The 17,583-nt window shown below is 42.1% G+C and overlaps 2 protein-coding genes across 6 annotated transcripts in view; one reads left to right on the top strand and one right to left on the bottom strand.

Annotated features, from left to right (window-relative positions):
* Positions 1-783: 783 nt before the first annotated feature.
* si:dkey-17o15.2 (probable H/ACA ribonucleoprotein complex subunit 1) lies at positions 784-7,939 on the bottom strand. The gene is made up of 9 exons (XM_012841448.3): positions 7,535-7,939; positions 5,542-5,703; positions 5,265-5,395; positions 4,983-5,068; positions 4,759-4,825; positions 3,642-3,694; positions 3,466-3,540; positions 3,144-3,249; positions 784-2,090 (listed from the first exon to the last, which is right to left on the bottom strand). Exons 1-9 carry the CDS (start codon positions 7,617-7,619, stop codon positions 1,800-1,802), a joined length of 1,056 nt encoding a protein of 351 aa, XP_012696902.1. The 5' UTR covers positions 7,620-7,939; the 3' UTR covers positions 784-1,799.
* Positions 7,940-8,891: 952 nt separating this feature from the next.
* lrch2 (leucine-rich repeats and calponin homology (CH) domain containing 2) overlaps positions 8,892-17,583 on the top strand; it is an 81,481-nt gene continuing 72,789 nt past the window's right edge. For 3 of the 5 annotated variants that reach the window (XM_031572068.2, XM_031572069.2, XM_031572067.2), the window contains exon 1: positions 8,893-9,209. In XM_031572068.2, the coding sequence (XP_031427928.1) occupies positions 8,915-9,209 (295 nt within the window). In that variant the 5' untranslated portion in view covers positions 8,893-8,914. Of the gene's footprint in view, positions 9,210-17,583 lie in introns of all 5 variants that reach the window. The other 2 variants (XM_031572066.2, XM_031572070.2) reach the window with 1 other exon arrangement.

The raw sequence follows: 17,583 nt of genomic DNA on the forward strand, positions 1-17,583 counted from the left end.
ACCTTCTGGATCATCTGCAGGGGGTGGATCATCTGCAGGGCGTGGACCATCCGGATCATCTGAAGTGGATGGACCACTTGGATCATCTGAAGTGGATGGACCAGTGGATGCAGGCTGCAGCTCAGGATTTGGCCGGTCTGACACCATGGATGGTACAAACGCTTCCTCAGGGAAAATATCTCGGTTATATGGGAAAATCCCAGTGGACCTGAATCTAGAAGTGATATTCCGTGGTGTCACTGCTGACAAGAAGGCCTCATTCACAAGTCCTGCAATCTGGTAGATGGGGACTGTTTTGCCAGGGTTAGATCTCTCTCCACAGTGTCTCACTTTACCCCACAGCATTTGTCTCACTTTACCCCACAGCCACTTTTTTAGAAAAAACAACATCTCTTAGCAACTCAGGCTAATCTTCACTAGCATCAATCACATGGTTTTATATGTTGGAAGTTCATCAACATGTATGATATAAGTTTTACTACCTGAATCAATTTGCTTTGACACAACAGGTGATTAAGTTCACATCAAGAAAATGTACTTTTACAAAGAGTTGCAGCTACATACCTAAAGCTGCAAATTGTGTTAGCCTGCATTCATTTAAGAGTCCAACAGCATCACAATAGTTGACTTTTCCATGGAACAAAGCTAAGGGGAAAGAGAAAATATGCACCAAACAACACAAGTAGGCTATTGTTTTTTGTTTTTACAGTGGTGGCCTTAGAAAAATTGCAATTGCAGACTCAAAACATTTCGAGAAAAAAGGCTATTGAATATTGCAGACAATACTTTTATACTTTTATTTCCATCAATATACAATACATTAATCAAATATCAAATCAAAAAGAAAGAAAGAAACTGAAAGAAAGTAAAATTCTAGTTTAGTCAAACCGCTGCCTGTTTAAAACCACCAAGTACAGTGCTAGTTTAAACACTTCCAGTCTCACACAGGTTGGCAAAGTTAACAACATGAGGCATAGGCCTAACTGTCTATATAACTGTCTGGGTCTGTCCTCCAGGGTCTACCAATATCTGAAGTGATAAGTGTCATGACCTCACATGGTATCTCCAAATATATCAACTGTGAAGTAAAACATCTGAAGCACTCAAAACACAATTTACACAATTTCAAAATGTTTTAATAAAATTCTTCCAGTTCTGATGTTGCCATTGCAGTGTAGTTTACCAGTAAACCATTCTGACCATTCAAAGCATTGAACGTATCTGAGAAGAATATTTCACAAGACACCCTAACCTAGACAAGATGGAATATAATGTCAAAATTGACACAGAATAGTTTGAACATTCAAAGCATTAATTCCAACAGTTTTAGGGTGGTGATCAGTGTAGTTTCGCTTAATGTGGCAGTATAAAGCTTTTGTGGTCAAACAATACAAATAAAATATTTTAGTCCTACAATACTTCAAGGGCCAGTGAAAACATAATGTTTTCCAATGTTTCTTTTATTCTTAAAGCACCTTTTTCATTTGTCTGTTTCAGTTATTTTTATGCTTTTGTTTACATTTTTCCAGAGCCATGTCTCTATGTGGTTTTGCATTTTTCCACACTCTCTCCATAGCAACAGCATGTTTTTGACAACATAAGCTACATTCTGAACCTTCAATGTACACTCCTACACATACAGTTAATTGGCAACATCTGGTTGTCTGCCACGTTCAGATGCTTGATAAGTGTACTATAGCAAAACTGTAACACAAAGGGAGATTTTCAAGAAGATGATGTGTATCCTCCTGCCATAGAGTGTATGGTAGACAGGTGAGCGGGACCTTTTTTCATGCTTATCATTGCAGGAGTACAGTACGATTGTCTCTCACTCCTCTACCTCTTCCTCCTCCTCTGCTCCCTCTCTCTCCTCTTCCTCTCCCTCCTCCTCTTCCGATTCCCCCTCCTCTTCCTCTCCCTCCTCCTCTTCCGATTCCTCCTCCTCTTCCGATTCCCCCTCCTCTACTGATTGCCCCTCCTCTTTCTGTTCCTCGTCCACGGCCCCTGCCTCTGACTTCACCTCTCCATGGCCTTTGACCCTGAGTCCGGATCTTCAGGGTGGTGAATCGGTCGTTCAATGTCACGGCCGTCTGAAATATTTTATTTAAAACTGCATATTGGAATGTGTTTTGTTGTAACATAGCTGGTCATAAAACATGAAAGAGATAGAGACACACTATTTAGCCATCTTTTAAATAATGTCCTGAACCGTCAAGTTTACATACGTCCATAGCTGAAAGACTAAAGGAGGAGAAGACATTTACACAGCGGATGGCTCTGGTAGACCACTAGACCTGTAATATTATTTTTGGTCTCTAAAGACTGCTATATTGCATTTTGAGGAAGAACTCTTCACCAAATAAGGTGCAATATTTTTGGAAACACCACATGGGAGTAATAAATGCCACATATCAAGGTGGAAATCCTACTGTATGCTCTAGTTGAGAACAGTGAATGATTTTATTGAACACCTGTTACAACTAAGTTGTAACATTATTTCTATATATTTCACATATTGTACGAGTGTTTCACGTATCATACACAATACATCATATTAACATCACTTTCAACTACACAGTACCACATCTTACAGTGTACAGTAAGCAAAGCCAATATTACTTGCATTTGTGAAGCATAATCATTTTGGTACCCAACCTACCCAGACAGAACCTGTTCGCATTTCTAAAGATGAAGCAGTTGTACCAAAGATCATTATTAGTCTATAACTGTTTCCATTGATCCATAATATATTTCTGATTTTTATTGTTGCTTTCAGTAGTACAACAACCTGCCACATGAACACACTCTCGACATCATTTATTGCATTGGGTCTTAAATACTTGCATTGTTCGAGCATAGATCCAGTCTAAAACACACCTCCACATTTGATTGTGAGGTGTATTTGTTTTCATGGGCGTTTACCTTAAAGGTCCTCTAGCTATCTGTTCTGTGTGTGTTTGTGCACTGTCTTGGCTTTATAAATGGTAAACAAAGTGACTCTGACCAAGCCATACACTATTCCAGCCAATCAACACATTACTTCAGGAGCATAGAAGGGAGGGGTATTATTTGGTTGGCCATTGAGCTCAAATATCAACAAAGTTTTGCCAGAATTGTGGACCCTCCTTTAAGATGGAACACACCTGATTGGATGTTGCTTTGAAGTTGAACCGGAGAGGAAAGCCTTTGGGATGGGAAGAGGACGGACCTGCAAACCTGTCTAATGAACCCCCTGGGTTTGATCGCACTCTATGAAAAGAAATATTACAGAAATATTATTACCGAAACGATTTTTGATGTACATTTGAAGGGGAATGTACACTAAATCTCATGCCATTAGTATATGGAAAAATGCTATCTCTCTATCCTCTATCTACCACGCACCATTCTCCTTCTTGCATACAATTGTGAAAAAGACAGGATAATACTGATTTCAACTACTGATGTCGCCAATTATAGACTCACCCAGGTTCGCTGGCAGAATTTGAGTTGGGTAGTGACACAGTCAATAGGGAACCACTAGAGGGCCCATTCCTCCAGCTTTAAACAAAAGGAATAAAAACGTTGATGATCACTTGTGATTTTAGAGACGGTTTCTTCATGCAGTTATGCTGAGTCCACTCTATTGACCTCACACTCACCCTCTGACTTTCTGAAATTGCTCCAGTTGTCCTCGTCCTCTGGAAGTGGGAAACTAGGGAAGAGGTAACAAGAGTAGGTTGGGGAAAAGAGCATGTAGTATACTCTTTGTAACCTGGGTGTAACCCATGTTAAGTCAATTCAGACCAACCCAGTCATTACTGATTATACCCAGGATATGGCAATTCAGATTAGACCTGGGTCACAACCTGGGATAATATTAGATACAGTCTGTATATGCCTTTGTTTTCTTTTAAGTATATTACGCTTTTAGGCTTTGTGTCTTTGTAATCTGGACTCAAAGTTTGGTTTAATGCATTCTATTCAGAATAATGATTGTGTTAGCAACTTTATACTTGCTAGCAGCCTGGGTCGTGCCATTCATACCAAATCAACCCGTGTCTGATCCAGGTGAGTCAAAAAACCTGGGTTGACCCTTTCATACTAAAAATCAACACAGGTTTAACCTTGGTCAAACTCTGTTATGTAAAATGACAGGCAACTTACAAATGCCCACAGATGGTGCCCACAGATGTGTGTGGTGATTTGTTAGCTTTATTTTGACTAAATACATGAAAATGATCTCACACATTTCATCCAAATAATCGCCTAGGAGGCCTATTACAAAAGACCTACATTATCTGATTTTTAATGTGAGCAAAACTTTCCTGAAAAGGCTTACTGGACAGTAGGGGTGAGACCAAAAAATCAAGACGCGATTTATCACGATATTTCTGCTTATGATACATTATAGATCCATTTACACCAAATACTGATACTTTTTTTTTCAGATTCAGGACAGTTCAAAACGAATGTATTTACATAAACATTCTGGTTCTCCAGAGCCTCACTACCCACCACCTCCATATCCGGGGTTCTAGATAGGGTGGTAACGGTCAGGAAACAATTATAACTGGCAGCTAAGAAGACATTCCATCAACATAGACCTTTTACAGATACCGTATGGGATTAGACTGCTCTTTACATTGTTTCTATTTTGGAGCCGTCTTTTCTTGTGTTGTGGGATCTCGATATTGAAGGAAAAATATAGTGACGATGGAGTGAGTTCAGATGTGATTCCCACCCCTACTGCACAGTGCTGTGGGTTAGCACACTTACTGCTCTGTTTAGGACAAAGGGTCTGCCTCCTCTCCCATTGGCCTGGAACTGTGCAGCATTCCTTCCTCTGATTGGCAGAAAGGATTGACCAAAAAAGTAAAAACATAGTCAGATATCATCTATATTCCCACTTGCACATGTAAATGTTCTTCCAACTAACCACAGCCACACGCACACACACACAGGGTAAAAACTGCTCCACTAATGTTTTTAATTCAGTTTACCTTCCTAAAGCTTGCCCCCGCCCACGATATGGTCGAGAAAAAGCACCCCTGAATGCAATTTTCATCTGACCAAACTGTCCAGCAGCCTTTAAAAGAAAAACATTTATCATGCATTATGTATAACATTTATTTTATGTTTGATATATATATATATATATATATATATATATATGCAGGGTGAGATGCTCAACTTATTTTGTGTTTAAGTGGGTATGCTATCTGTTATTTGAGTGTGTATGTTATTTGTTAGTTAACAACTGTTGCTCTCTCATTATAACCAACCTTAGTGTTCAGAGCGGGCCTGTTCAGAGGACTCACTCCTGTTCCACGGAAGGCACCTCTGCTCATACCAAATCCTCTTCTCCTGTAGAAGCCTCGGTAAGCTGGACCCCCGAACCATGACCTGTAGGGTCCTTTACAACATCAAAAAGAAACAGACACAGAACAATTATAGCCTATGCAACATATGTACATGTGTACACACAAATGACAGCTGAAATAGTCAAATATTGTAATATCCAGTAGAAAGCATGTTCTATGTCTGTCGTGTTGTTTTTACCTTGGAATGGATAGGCACCTCTTCTGGAAAGGAGACTTGATTGCTGTCCCACTTTGTTTAATTTTTTAAGTACATTGTTTTTGTTAGCCTGCCGTTTGTTTTTGGCCTTGGTTGCCTTGTTATCTGCTCTCTGTTCTTTCTTGTTCCTTTTGATGATTTCATCTAATTGGAACAAAAACAAATATTTTAAAAGCCAGGTAGAAAGAGTGAGTTATATATAGGGATGAGAATTGATAAGATTTTAACGATTCCTGCTTATCGATTCGATTCCTTATCGATTCTTTTATCGATTCTTATTGGGCAAGGGGTGAAAAAAAGAGCACAAACGGGTTTATTTACATTAATTTTCTTTTATATAATTTTATATAATGCTGCACACACCATATACAGTATGTATATACACATTAAAAAAATTGAAATAACCAAAAACATTTATACATATTCCTCTTGAACTTAAAATAAAACTTACATAACTTAAATGAAATGTATTCTGTTTAATTTAAACATGTTCCTAGAAATTAACCTAACGAAAATCTGGGGCATCTACCGTAGTAAAAGGGTGCAAACCTTTCACCACAAACTTAGTCACTGCTCGGTGACATTCGTTGATCCTCTCCTCGGTAATTTTATTTTTCCCTGCCTCGAAGAAAGGATGGGCTAGAGGTGTACATGACGTGCTAGCTGTAGCCTGTGACCCAGACAGACTACCAGCCTCTGAACCGGTCTGACTCTGAACGTCATCAGCTAAATTGGATGGAAATGGAGATTATCTATATAGTGAAAGCTGGTTTACACAATGAAACAAATGGCACTAACAAAATCGCTGAATTTGCTGAGCTGACATAAAGCCACTTTAAGAGGGGAGGCAAACACTACCTCTGCCTCAATGTAGGGGGCTGAAAATGGAAGATTCTATAGCCAAGCTAGCGTAGCTATATGCTAAGTTTAATAATGGATTAAAAGACGATATGCTCAGTTTAATAATGGGTTGACACGAAAACGCGAACGTTTGCTGATAACACACGCCCTCCGATAATTAACACCGTTACGATCAAACATTTCTCAAAACTGGACTTTCAATCCAAACGTGAAATGATCAATAATGGGAGACCAATGCCGGAGCTAAAATGTATGCTTCAAACGAAGGGACAGAAGATAACTTGATCGACTACACACAATAAAGGCAAATTGCTTCACACAGTGAGTGGTTGTGATCACTTTTGAAGAGTTCCCCTTGACAGAAAGAGATGAAGCGCCGACATTAGCTGAGCTGCTGCATGCATCGAAGACATGACATTCCTGTAATTTAATTCCATGCTGTGTGTTCAAATGCTTATTCATATTTGTTGTATTTCCTCCCTTCGACGAAATAGACTTTTTACACAGGTTACAAGTGGCGTAGGTGTCATTTTTGTCGTGTGAAATAGAGCCAAACTTTAGAACGCTTCTGCCTAGTTGCCATGTTTGCTGCAGTCTGAAGAAGAAAGAGGAAACTAAAGAAGTTCGCGCATGCGCAACGCCACAAAGGACCGATAGCACAACCGTTAAAGAATTTGGCTGACGATTCCAAACAATCGGTTCTCGATTCTCATCCCTAGTTATATATATATAATCACAAAAATCACAGGTCTTGAGTTTACTTTGGGGTCGAATAAATGATAGACATGTGCAAGCCGTTAAAAAGGCCGGGTCCACAGAGTAGGCTATAGACTACACATTCTTACAATTTACAAACAAGGGGACCAGTGAAAGATCTGATAATATGCTACGGCTTCAGTAAAATCTGGTATATTAACTTAACTAAGAGTTAAGAATATTTCTCTATAAAAAAGTGTCTGACTTTGATGTTGCACACCAAAAGACAGCTGCTGAAACTATTTGACAGCTGACAGGGCTATGTGTAAGAAACGGTAGGACATTATCAACGGACAATAATTTCTTAAAGTCCCAATTGTTTTTAGAGCAATGCCACTTTGTCTGAGGGGTTACAAACCTAGTGACAAGTCAATTTTCTCTGAGTCGCGAGGCATGGGCTCCTCCACCGGCATGGGCTCAGGGTTCTCGTTCGCGTCTCCCATACTCGCCTCTCGTCTTGCTCGGGACTAAGAGGCGATGACGAATGTCACTTATCTCCGCCGGGACAAAACTTTTCCTCTCCAATGGAAGATTGAAACAGTCGGTGTAATCCGTATGGGTCGCAACAAAATAGTTTACAGCAAAGTATTGGCAACCTATCGACTCCGGGTTTCCATTAAAAGATGCCTCGTGGTCACGGTTGGTGACTTGAGTTGTGGGGCAGCTGGCAAAACGAACGCACTCGGGCTGATCCCACTGTCCAGGAGAAATGCGTCCGTCACCCAATCCAGAAACGCTGTGCATGGGGCTGACTGCATGACTGGGACGAAAATAGCCCATGCCGTAACATCTATGTCCAAGGGGAGCAGGTTTCAACGGATAAGTTTTAGCCTATCGTTCAAATAAACTTGAAATGGCTATTGATTGGTTTAGGCACTTGTTCTCAGAGTAAGCTTTCATATATTAATATAGCCTGCCTGATAGGCTATAACTTCTTGCTCAGAGGCAACTGCAATTGCATATTTTTCAGACTTGGCCCACATGCAACCAAGTAGGCCTAGCGTAGATTTGTTGATGCCGATATTTAGAAATGACTCATCACTGATTAGAGTCGTTTTTATACCACTTCCAACCTACTTGTAGCCTTATATTACAAAAAACACCTAATTAGTACATAACAAGTTGTTGATAACAATATTAATATTAAAACAACAACAACTTTCGCATATAAGGCAATATTATAATGTCATCGTACAAACAGGGCTTTAATACACAGACATTATTATTATTATTATTGTTTTTATATTGCCTCAATGTTTCCTCCAATCCATGAATGATGCTATGTGGTGGCAGCAACAGCCATTCGTGTCACTTGGGGTCGCCAGTGAGATTATGTGAGAAAGGTGCATGATAAAATGGTGCCCTATTCTATACATTCAAATTCATCTTACAATTTAGACCATAGGGCCTATGGTCTAAATTGTAAGATGAATTTGAATGTATAGAATAGGGGCTATTCGTATTGACTGCCAACTAATGGCTGGCTATTGCATCAGCTACATTGCCAGATTGTAAAACATAACCACAATTTACTGTAGGTCTAAATGAAAGGTGACGCCTTTAAATTTTCATATTGCTTTCAGCGGGAACCTGTGGGAGCAGGATAACATATCTGAAGACCGACAAAACAAGGCGTGGGTGTCTACACCACCAATCTGTACCTGCCCTCGGACACACGCCCCCCCTCCTCCCCCTGCATCCTGAAGCCCCTTCCTTAACAGTTTCCAGTCTATGCCGTATGCGCATGGGCGGAGAAGCGGCCCTTGTTATTATTGTAAGAATAATTTCACTTATGAAAATGGCGGCGAGTCAGGGAGGTGTGGGAGCCGTAACGGCTCTTCAAAGCCATCACTATTCGAACGGACCTCACTGGAACCCGGGCGTTCTACAGCATCAGCACCAGCTACACACTGCCCGGAGCTTGGACCGCGCTTTGGAGGATGCCGTATGCTCGGGGATGTTGAATATTAGCGGCAGGAAATTGAGGGACTACCCTGGGCTGAACTACGATCTAACCGATACCACACAAGCAGGTGGGTCGCAGATGTAGAGCCGGCTGTTCCACTGACCCGGTTGGCACAGTTTGTGTTGTGAATTAAAAAATTGCAACCGCACCTTATTCTGAATTGTGATTGAAGCACATTGCGCAGAGTGACATTCCCTTGTCGCTGGGGTCTATTTGCATGTCTCACAAAAGCGCTGTTGCTCCTGTAGTTCCACAGAAGAGGTGACATTTTATCTTGTATTTTCATTTTATCTTACTGTCCTTGTAGGCTCACTGACGAACCTTGTCTATTTTGCTATCAGGAGGAAAATGATTCATACCGGATTTCTTTGAAATGTCAGTTCGGCATTGCAGCGGCGGCAGCCACACTGCTTGTTTTGGTTCCGTGCTTTCAAATCACTCTCCGCTAGTAGTTCCCTTCCTTATGCATGAATGAAGCGTTGGGGCGATAGGAATTGGCTTACATTAACCTACATTTAGTAATTGAGCAGGTTTGAAGCACGATGTTAAAGAGAGGATGGATATTAGGCAAACACCCTTCATCAAATGTACATAGAAGGCAACTGAATGGACGTTAATGCTTTATAGCACGCTATTTTAAACCTGGAAGCCGAGGACAAAAGATGTGCTATCTCCCTTGACTATAACGGGGCAGAGCTCATATTCCTATTTAGAAATATCGACTACTCTATCGAATTTCTTTACACGATTTCTTGTCTGCCGTGTTGACTTTCAAAGCCACCCCCTTGTAGACCCATACATACTCAGATTTATGTTTAAATTATAGTCCGATTTAAATAAGCACCATTTTATATTTGATAGTGTTGGCTGTTCTGGGGTCAACTGTCTGAATAGATCGTTCGTACAAGGACTAAAAGGAGTAGGTGGGAAGCCTATATGACATTTATTTTTGTGTGCTCACCTCTTAGCATTATATGTTTCCGCAGTCTTGGATAATTGGTGGCCAATGTGCTTGTGTGTGCAATATAGTGGTCTGTGTTGCGGCGGCTGGACGCCATTCAGTCATGGCATGGGTAGGCTACAAGGGAGGTAGTATTCTGAATGCGTATTCACATGGCCAACTCGACGAGCCCAGTTGTTTGAATTACCGCTGTTATCTTAAAAGATCAACTGTTGGAAGTGTTATAGGCTATGCTGTGTTGCATTCAGTTAGTCCCCAACTTAAAAACATGACTTGAAAAAAAAAGACTAGTCCTACTGTTTGTGCATCCAGCTTTGTCTTTTATATAAACTCTCTCAGTTGCCAAGTATAACTGTACAGAGGACATCTGTTTATACTAAACGGTCTGTTTAAGGTCCAGGGGTGTCTCCTGTCAAAGCCTCATTGATGGACTTGGTGCCTGTGACTAGCTGGTGGTCAGTCGATCAACTCAGTACTTTTGGTCAAAAGAGGGAGGGAAAAGAGAGAATGAAAGAGTTCTGAAGGCTGTGTAACACAAAAGTAAAAGGGTCTGCAGTCTGTAAATGTAAATGTGTTCAGTCTTTGGCTCGGAGAGGAAATGAGACACTTCCCAGTCACGGACCCCTGTTAGACTAACACAGGGGAAGTGTGTGTGTTTCTGAGCAATATATCGAGAAGAAGAAAGACAGAGAGAGAGAGAGAAGGAGCGAGAGAGAGAGAGAGAGAGGGGGGGGGGGATGCAAGCACAGCACACTGCTTAGTCAACAGGGGTGTAGTTTTGAGTCTGACATAAAAGAGAGAGCATAGGCCTGTTGCTAAAGTTTAGACACTACTGACTAGACATGTGTAAATCTGCTCCATAATAAAACATTTGCATTTTTAAAGAGAACCAAAGGCTTTCTTGTCGTTGCATTGTCTGTGTTTGTGTATTCCAGTGCATTTCAATCCATGTCGATGTTTATGTGTATATATTGGGGATGCCTATGGATGTGTCTGAATGAGTAAAAGACATTGGGACAGAATGAGAGAGTGGGTGAGAGAAAGTCGTCCCACTGACATAGTTGGCACACCCTTGTTGTGATGAGTAAGAGGTCAGTGAGGGTGAGATCAGTGTTTGGCAAACACAAACACATTCAGGTGAGGATTGCTTTTGTGTCTCTGAGCTCGATGTGTGTCAGAGAACAGCTCTTATGCAGACTGAAAGGTTCTGCTGGGGCCACCTATCAGGGCGTTTCATGGTTTGTCCTAGGCTAATTATTCAACCTTTAAATAACCATCAAGAGCTTCGTTTGAGCTCAGAGAATAATCTCATATTTTTTAAGAAGAAGAGTGTGATTACCATTAAATGTATTCTAAGTACAGACAAGCTTTGGCATGGAGTTTAGGAAATTATTCAGTTTATCTCTTTGAAGTGGAGAGGAGAATTACAAGTGGTTAATCATCTGACACACATCAGTGTGCATGGTTGCAGGTTTCTTTTTTGTGAAAATGGTGTAATAAGGATATTTTTTGAAGATTGATCTATTACACTTCAGCACTTTTGAATGTCCCATTGTGAAGCCCTGGAGTCCCTCTTAGAAACCCTCTGGCCTACCTGCTGGATGCCCCCATCAACTGGGATGCATTGACTGGTACATACATAATGCACAGACATCAGAGCTTACATAAGCAGTGCATAATGGATTTTACCTCCCAGGGTCAACTTTGCTTGCACCACAGGAGTGGTGATGCAGTAAGCGTCCATCCATGCAGCTTGCTTGACAGGCTTTTTATGGAAAAGTAGTGTAGTTGCTGCATCTTATGAATGCATACGTCACACTCATTTATAGAAGCATATACAGTATGCAGTGATGCAGTGAGCTCCCATCAGTACAGCTTGCTTGACAGGCTCTTATGGAAAAGTAGTGTAGTTGATGCATCTTATGAATGCATACTTCACACTCATTTATAGAAGCATATATGCAGTGATGCAGTGAGCTTCCATCAGTGCAGCTTGCTTGACAAGAACAGATCTTTTATGGAAAAAGTAGTTTAGCTGATGCATCTATTATAAGCATACTTCAAGGTCATATAGTGCAAGTGTACAGTTTAATCACATCTTTAAGCACACTTAAAGTTCATATAATGTATCACTATCAGATATTGCTCACAGGAGGTACCGGTAGTATACTTTTATTTGTATAGTATAATACAGCAAGATTGCATAGTATAGTATTGCTGTATGATATGATAATGTTGTTATTATTAGTTGAACCGTCAAATAAAGAGTACCCCAAGCTCATATAGTGCAAGTGCTGTTTTATAACTGTGGGCCACTGTCACAGGGTGGAAGGGAGGGAGTCACGAGAAGCAGGGCTAACAGGAAGTGCTGTAGGCTATTTCTTGCTGGCGTCTGTGTGCATCCGAGTTAGTTTCTCATTCGAGTTAGAGTGCTTTGAGGGGATGGAGGTGGCCATGTCGTCATCACAGTGCTACTTGCTGCACATGGCATGGAGTTGCGTACTCTGAGTTTAGCATGCCTGTTTTTTTTGCTTGTGCACCAAGTTTGATTACATGCATGGTGCAAATCGATGCATTGTGGTTAATCGAGGGGTTTGAAGTGGTTCAGACCCAGCTTAAGAATGTTCCTAGAGATTGTTTCAATATACAGTATATTTTTTGGAAAAAAGATGCCTCTAATAAAAACTCCTCTGGATATTACTGTGACAAGAACTGTTGGAGGTGGAGTTGGAGTTGGAGGTTTGATTGGCATCAAGTACTCTGGGGAGAACCAAACCCCTCTTTAGGCTTTAAGTTTGTTATTTTCAGCAAAACTGAGCCTCGTCTGGAACCATATTGGGTCCTTTGAAGAACTTTTTGTGGGAACTGCATTACTTCAGTCTAAATTGGTACAGATTTTAGCGGGGTTCAGATGGTGCTACCAACTTAGTTCTCGGCTGACCGTATCACCACAGCTTTCACTGTACGTGGCAGCGTGTCAGAGAGCCGGCTTGATGTGGCATCAGATAAGAGCAACACAGAGCCACGTGCCTGGGGCGATTGCTTACCATTCGGTTTTGGCTAAAAGTGCTGGATCAGGAGAAAAAGCTGCCCACAGTCCCATTCCATTTACACCAGATCAAAAGGGCCCTCAGCCTCCCCAAATGATTCACCACACTCCCTGTTGTCTCGTTTATATACTAACCTGTGGTTGAGTCTAAATTCTCAGTGGTTCTCGTCGAAAAACATCTTGTCTGGTGGGAATTTTCCTGACTTGACAAACTGAAGGGGGTCATTTTAAAAGGGACCTATGTCTGGGCTGCGGGTTTGGCCTCTGCTGCTGGGGTTTGATAGAGATTTGGAGAAGGTCTCTTTAGACAGTAATTATACCCAGTCTGACACCCTAGTTCCACCTGTGGGGTGTCACCTTTGATCTGCACCAAGGCATTGTGGTCTTTGTAGTCCTGTATTCACTTTCATGTTCTGTACGCTGCTCTCAGAGGACAGTTTGTGTTCAGAATATGTGAGAGACGCCATTCAGGAAAACCCTACAGACTAAAGTTCTTTCATTATTTTAGTTCTTACTTGTTTGCTTCTTTTGGATCCCACTGAACATAACATGAAAAGTGCTTGTCTGTTCTCAGCTGTCAATCGCATGCCTCTATTGGGAATTTCCTGGAGAAAACAACTATGTTAGATAGTTTTTTCAAAAGACAGAATACAAAACACAAAACCACAAAAATATTCCCTCACTTTTTTCCTTTCCTTTCTTTTTCTTTTTTTTTGTGGTGTGATGTTTTGAGAGGTACCTTATAATCATAAAGTCGCTAGAGCTGTCCTACACATGTCCTACAGCCTCTAAAACTCATTCATAGCTTTTAACAGAACGGCCATACCCATACACACAGATGCTTAAAAGTATTGTATTCCAAATAAAACCCATATCATCCCTGCCACACTTCAAAGGTCATCTCTTGTCACCCTTTGAAGTGTGTCTCCTGAAATCTAGCAGATGGTGTGGAGCAAACCTCAAGTGGACAGTGTTTGGTATTATGTTCTGCCATGGACCATTTCCAGCAGGGCGTCTTCTAAACGTCTTCTATTGTTGATGGCGTAGGCTCAACAAACCATAATATTTATGTGACAAACTCATGGGTTCGCTTCCCAAGGTGCACCAATGCTAAGACGACTGCCGGCGTTGCCTTTACTCTGGCTAGCAATGTCCAGTAATGTCAACACAAGTGTTAACTAATTACAACGGAAGCGGTGGAGAATAGGCTGACACGTTTTATTTCTGATATTCTGTCATCTGAGGAACAAAGGTATCTGATCCCAGAGCACAATACTTTGTGTGTGTGGAGATGGTGAGAACAGGGTGTGCGAGCCTGGACCTGCCTCTCCGTTCACTGGTGTAATTTAGTGGTGACCTCTGTGGTGAAATGAAAACTGTACCTCATAAAAAACATCACCTCTTCTGAGAGACCAGATGTTTATCCAGGAATCTTGTGGAATGTAATTACAACTGAAAGGGGCTGTAATGACATTTAAAGCTTTATCTTACTATTGGCTGAATAACAGGTGCATTTTGTATCTATCCTCAAAGAAGGATTTTGGAGTGTGGACTTCCTTTCACTACCTTGATTAGATATCCAGTCCATGCACTCAAAAATAAGTTCTATATGGGCAGAGTGCTGTTAAAGAGGCTCCATAACAGATTTAAAAATCCCCCTAGGTTATGTTTCTAAAGCCTATTTAAAGGAGACAGAAATCAAACGTAGTTCATTCGTGTTCATTTTACACTAGGCTGGTTCAAGTCAGGTTCAGTTGTCAAATTCTCCGAATGCACTGATGAGATGTCTAAATAAATGCACTGCTGAGCCTCACTTTGCTAGGGCACCAGGAAGTCCATCAAGCAGGAAGTGTAAGAGCCGCTACTAAATCACAGGACCACAGCAGCACAGAATGAACCTGTTGTCGGTCGGGAAGTGGGCTGGCTTCCTTCGGGACTGATACCACTGGTCCCACTGTTGACCTGCTGTAGGGTGAGGGTGTGTGTGTGTGTGTGTTTTGGGGGGTGGGGGTAGTCTGTCAGGCGGGTGTGAGGGCAGGCAGCTGCATCTGGGCAAGCACTCTCCAGGGGTGTGACTTCCCAGGGCAGGATCCTGACAACCAGCTGGGGTGGGGGCGGCTGTGTGTGTGTGTGTGTGTGTGTGTGTGTGTGTGTGTGTGTGTGTGTGTGTGTGTGTGTGTGTGTGTGTGTGTGTGTGTGTGTGTGTGTGTGTGTGTGTGTGTGTGTGTGTGTGTGTGTGTGTGTGTGTGTGATTGTTTTAAGGTGCGTGTATGTGTATTTGCTTGGGTGTGTGTATGTGTGTGTGTGTGTGTACTCCTTGGTGAGGGGTGGAGGGGAATCGGCTATTGTGTAGGAAGGACAGGGAGCAGTGATGGATTAGCGTAAGGGCGGTTAGCATGTGAGGGGTCGCCCTGATTGCTGTTTAATGGCTCAGGATTACACACCTACATGGTGACTCAGTGCATCTAAGAGACTTATGAGGGCTTTGCGCCTGCCTGACCTTAATGTTTATGCTTATTTTAAATCTTTATGGCAGGTTGTGTTTTGTGTATATGGCCTGTGTGATTGTATGTGCAGGGGGTGTGTGGGGTGTGTGTGTAAACAGTACTCTGTTTGATTTCTCCAGAAAGTTCAAAAAGATTTCCTGTTAGGGAACAATCACAGATTTCACTCATCATATGAAGCTTACGCAGAGAGAAGAGAAAGTGTATGCGAGTGAGAGTGAGAGTGAGAGTGTGTATGTGTATGTGTGTGTGTGTGAGAGAGAGAGAGTAAATGTGTGTGTGTGAGAGAGAGTGAGAGGAGGAGGAGATTTTCCATCTGATAAGCACTTGAGGTCTTTAGATGAAGCGTGCATCCCCTTAAGGGACTGGCAGCATTTTAGCCCATGTGTTCACATCAAGCTCTCCCCTTAGGCAAGGAGAGGAGCAGCAGAGAGTGGCTACTCCCCAACAGTGTGTGTCTCTATCTGGCCCATGTGTGTTTGCATTTGTGTGTCTCCGTGTGTGTGTGTGTGTGTGTTTATGTGAACAAAATGTGGGTCATCTCATTTTCAGTTCCGTGTGAGAGTGTATTTGCCAGCAAGTTTGTTTGGGTTTGATGAAAAGGCTTGGACACACACAAACGCACACACACACACACACACACACACACACGCAGACACACACACAGCGATACTCTAGTACTCACAGCTGAGCTGGATAGGCTGTGCTCTGAGGGAGACTGTTTTTCCCATGGGAAAGCGTATTGGCTGTAAGAGGATACTGTGAGTATGCACAGAGGCTGCTGAAGCAGGCCGTGACTGGACAGCCTAGAGTGTCAGAGTCGTTTGGCTGTGTGGGGTTGGAGATGGGGGGGAAAGGAACTCTCAGAGCCAGGTTTGAGCCGAGTAAACACTTACACAAGAACAACCTGAGGGTAAGAGACATACGAGAATAGAAGGCTTGAGTGAGAGAGAGAGAGAGAGAGAGATGAAAGATGAGACTTACCAAGTTTTAATAGGAAAAGACACCAGGCTGGAGAGAAGAGTGTGTGAATGAGGTGGTTAGGATTGGCAACAATTCTAATCTTTTTTCAGATAGATGCAGAGATGAGAGCTAGAGAGAGGAGGAAGAGACACGAAGAGATTGCCAGAGGCAGACAGCATGGAGTTTGACAACTAGGGCTGAGGCTGCTATGAACAGACATGCAGTTATATAACTGAGCCAGGAAGAAGAGAGGGGGGATGAATGTTTAAAAAAAAAAGTATAGTCGTGCGAGGATATAAGAGAAAGATAAAATGGAAAGAGAGAGAGGAGGAGAAGAGACAAAGGGAGAGGAAAATGTAAGAAAATGGAATGGACATGCTGATAAGATTTTGTAACATGTCACAGTGGCTCAAATTCTTGGGATAGTTGTGTGAACACATTGTCTGGTGTTTCCGCACTTGTGTTTGTGTGTGTGTGTGAGTTGACACATTCACACTGGGCATTGTTAGCCGCCGCTAGCTGGGCTTTGGGCCAAGTGGTCTACAGCAGGACGCCAGCCAACAGCCCCCCTGACAACCAGGGAAAACAAAACCGGTGTGTCGGCATAAACAATCTGGGCTTACGCCCCGTCCCTTACTGTCATGTACAAACTGACTCGCTGTTATACACACACACACACACACACACACACACACACACACACACACACACACACACACACACACACACACACAAACTCACACACAAGTACACACACCTACTGTGTTATCCTGCTGGGTCAGTACATTATTATATTGTCAGTGGTCACCCTCTTTTAGAAGCCCTTTATCATGTTTTACTCCACACTCACCCCCACGCCCTCCCCAATACATAGACATGCTTTACCATAAAAGGCTCTGTATCCACTCTCCTCTCCTCTCCACATCTCTCTCTGCCTCTCTCTCTCTTTCTCAATCTGTCTGTT

Source organism: Clupea harengus, chromosome 8, assembly GCF_900700415.2.
Source record: "Clupea harengus chromosome 8, Ch_v2.0.2, whole genome shotgun sequence".
Classification (NCBI taxonomy): Eukaryota; Metazoa; Chordata; class Actinopteri; order Clupeiformes; family Clupeidae; genus Clupea; species Clupea harengus.

Excerpts from the sequence above, each read along its gene's own strand:
- si:dkey-17o15.2 (XM_012841448.3), bottom strand. The coding sequence starts at position 7,619 with ATGGGAGACGCGAACGAGAACCCTGAGCCCATGCCGGTGGAGGAGCCC. Across the intron at positions 5,396-5,541 it reads AGGTGCCTATCCATTCCAAG|GACCCTACAGGTCATGGTTC; the intron begins GTAAAAACAACA and ends GATGTTGTAAAG. Across the intron at positions 2,091-3,143 it reads TCAAAGCAACATCCAATCAG|ACGGCCGTGACATTGAACGA; the intron begins GTGTGTTCCATC and ends AAAATATTTCAG.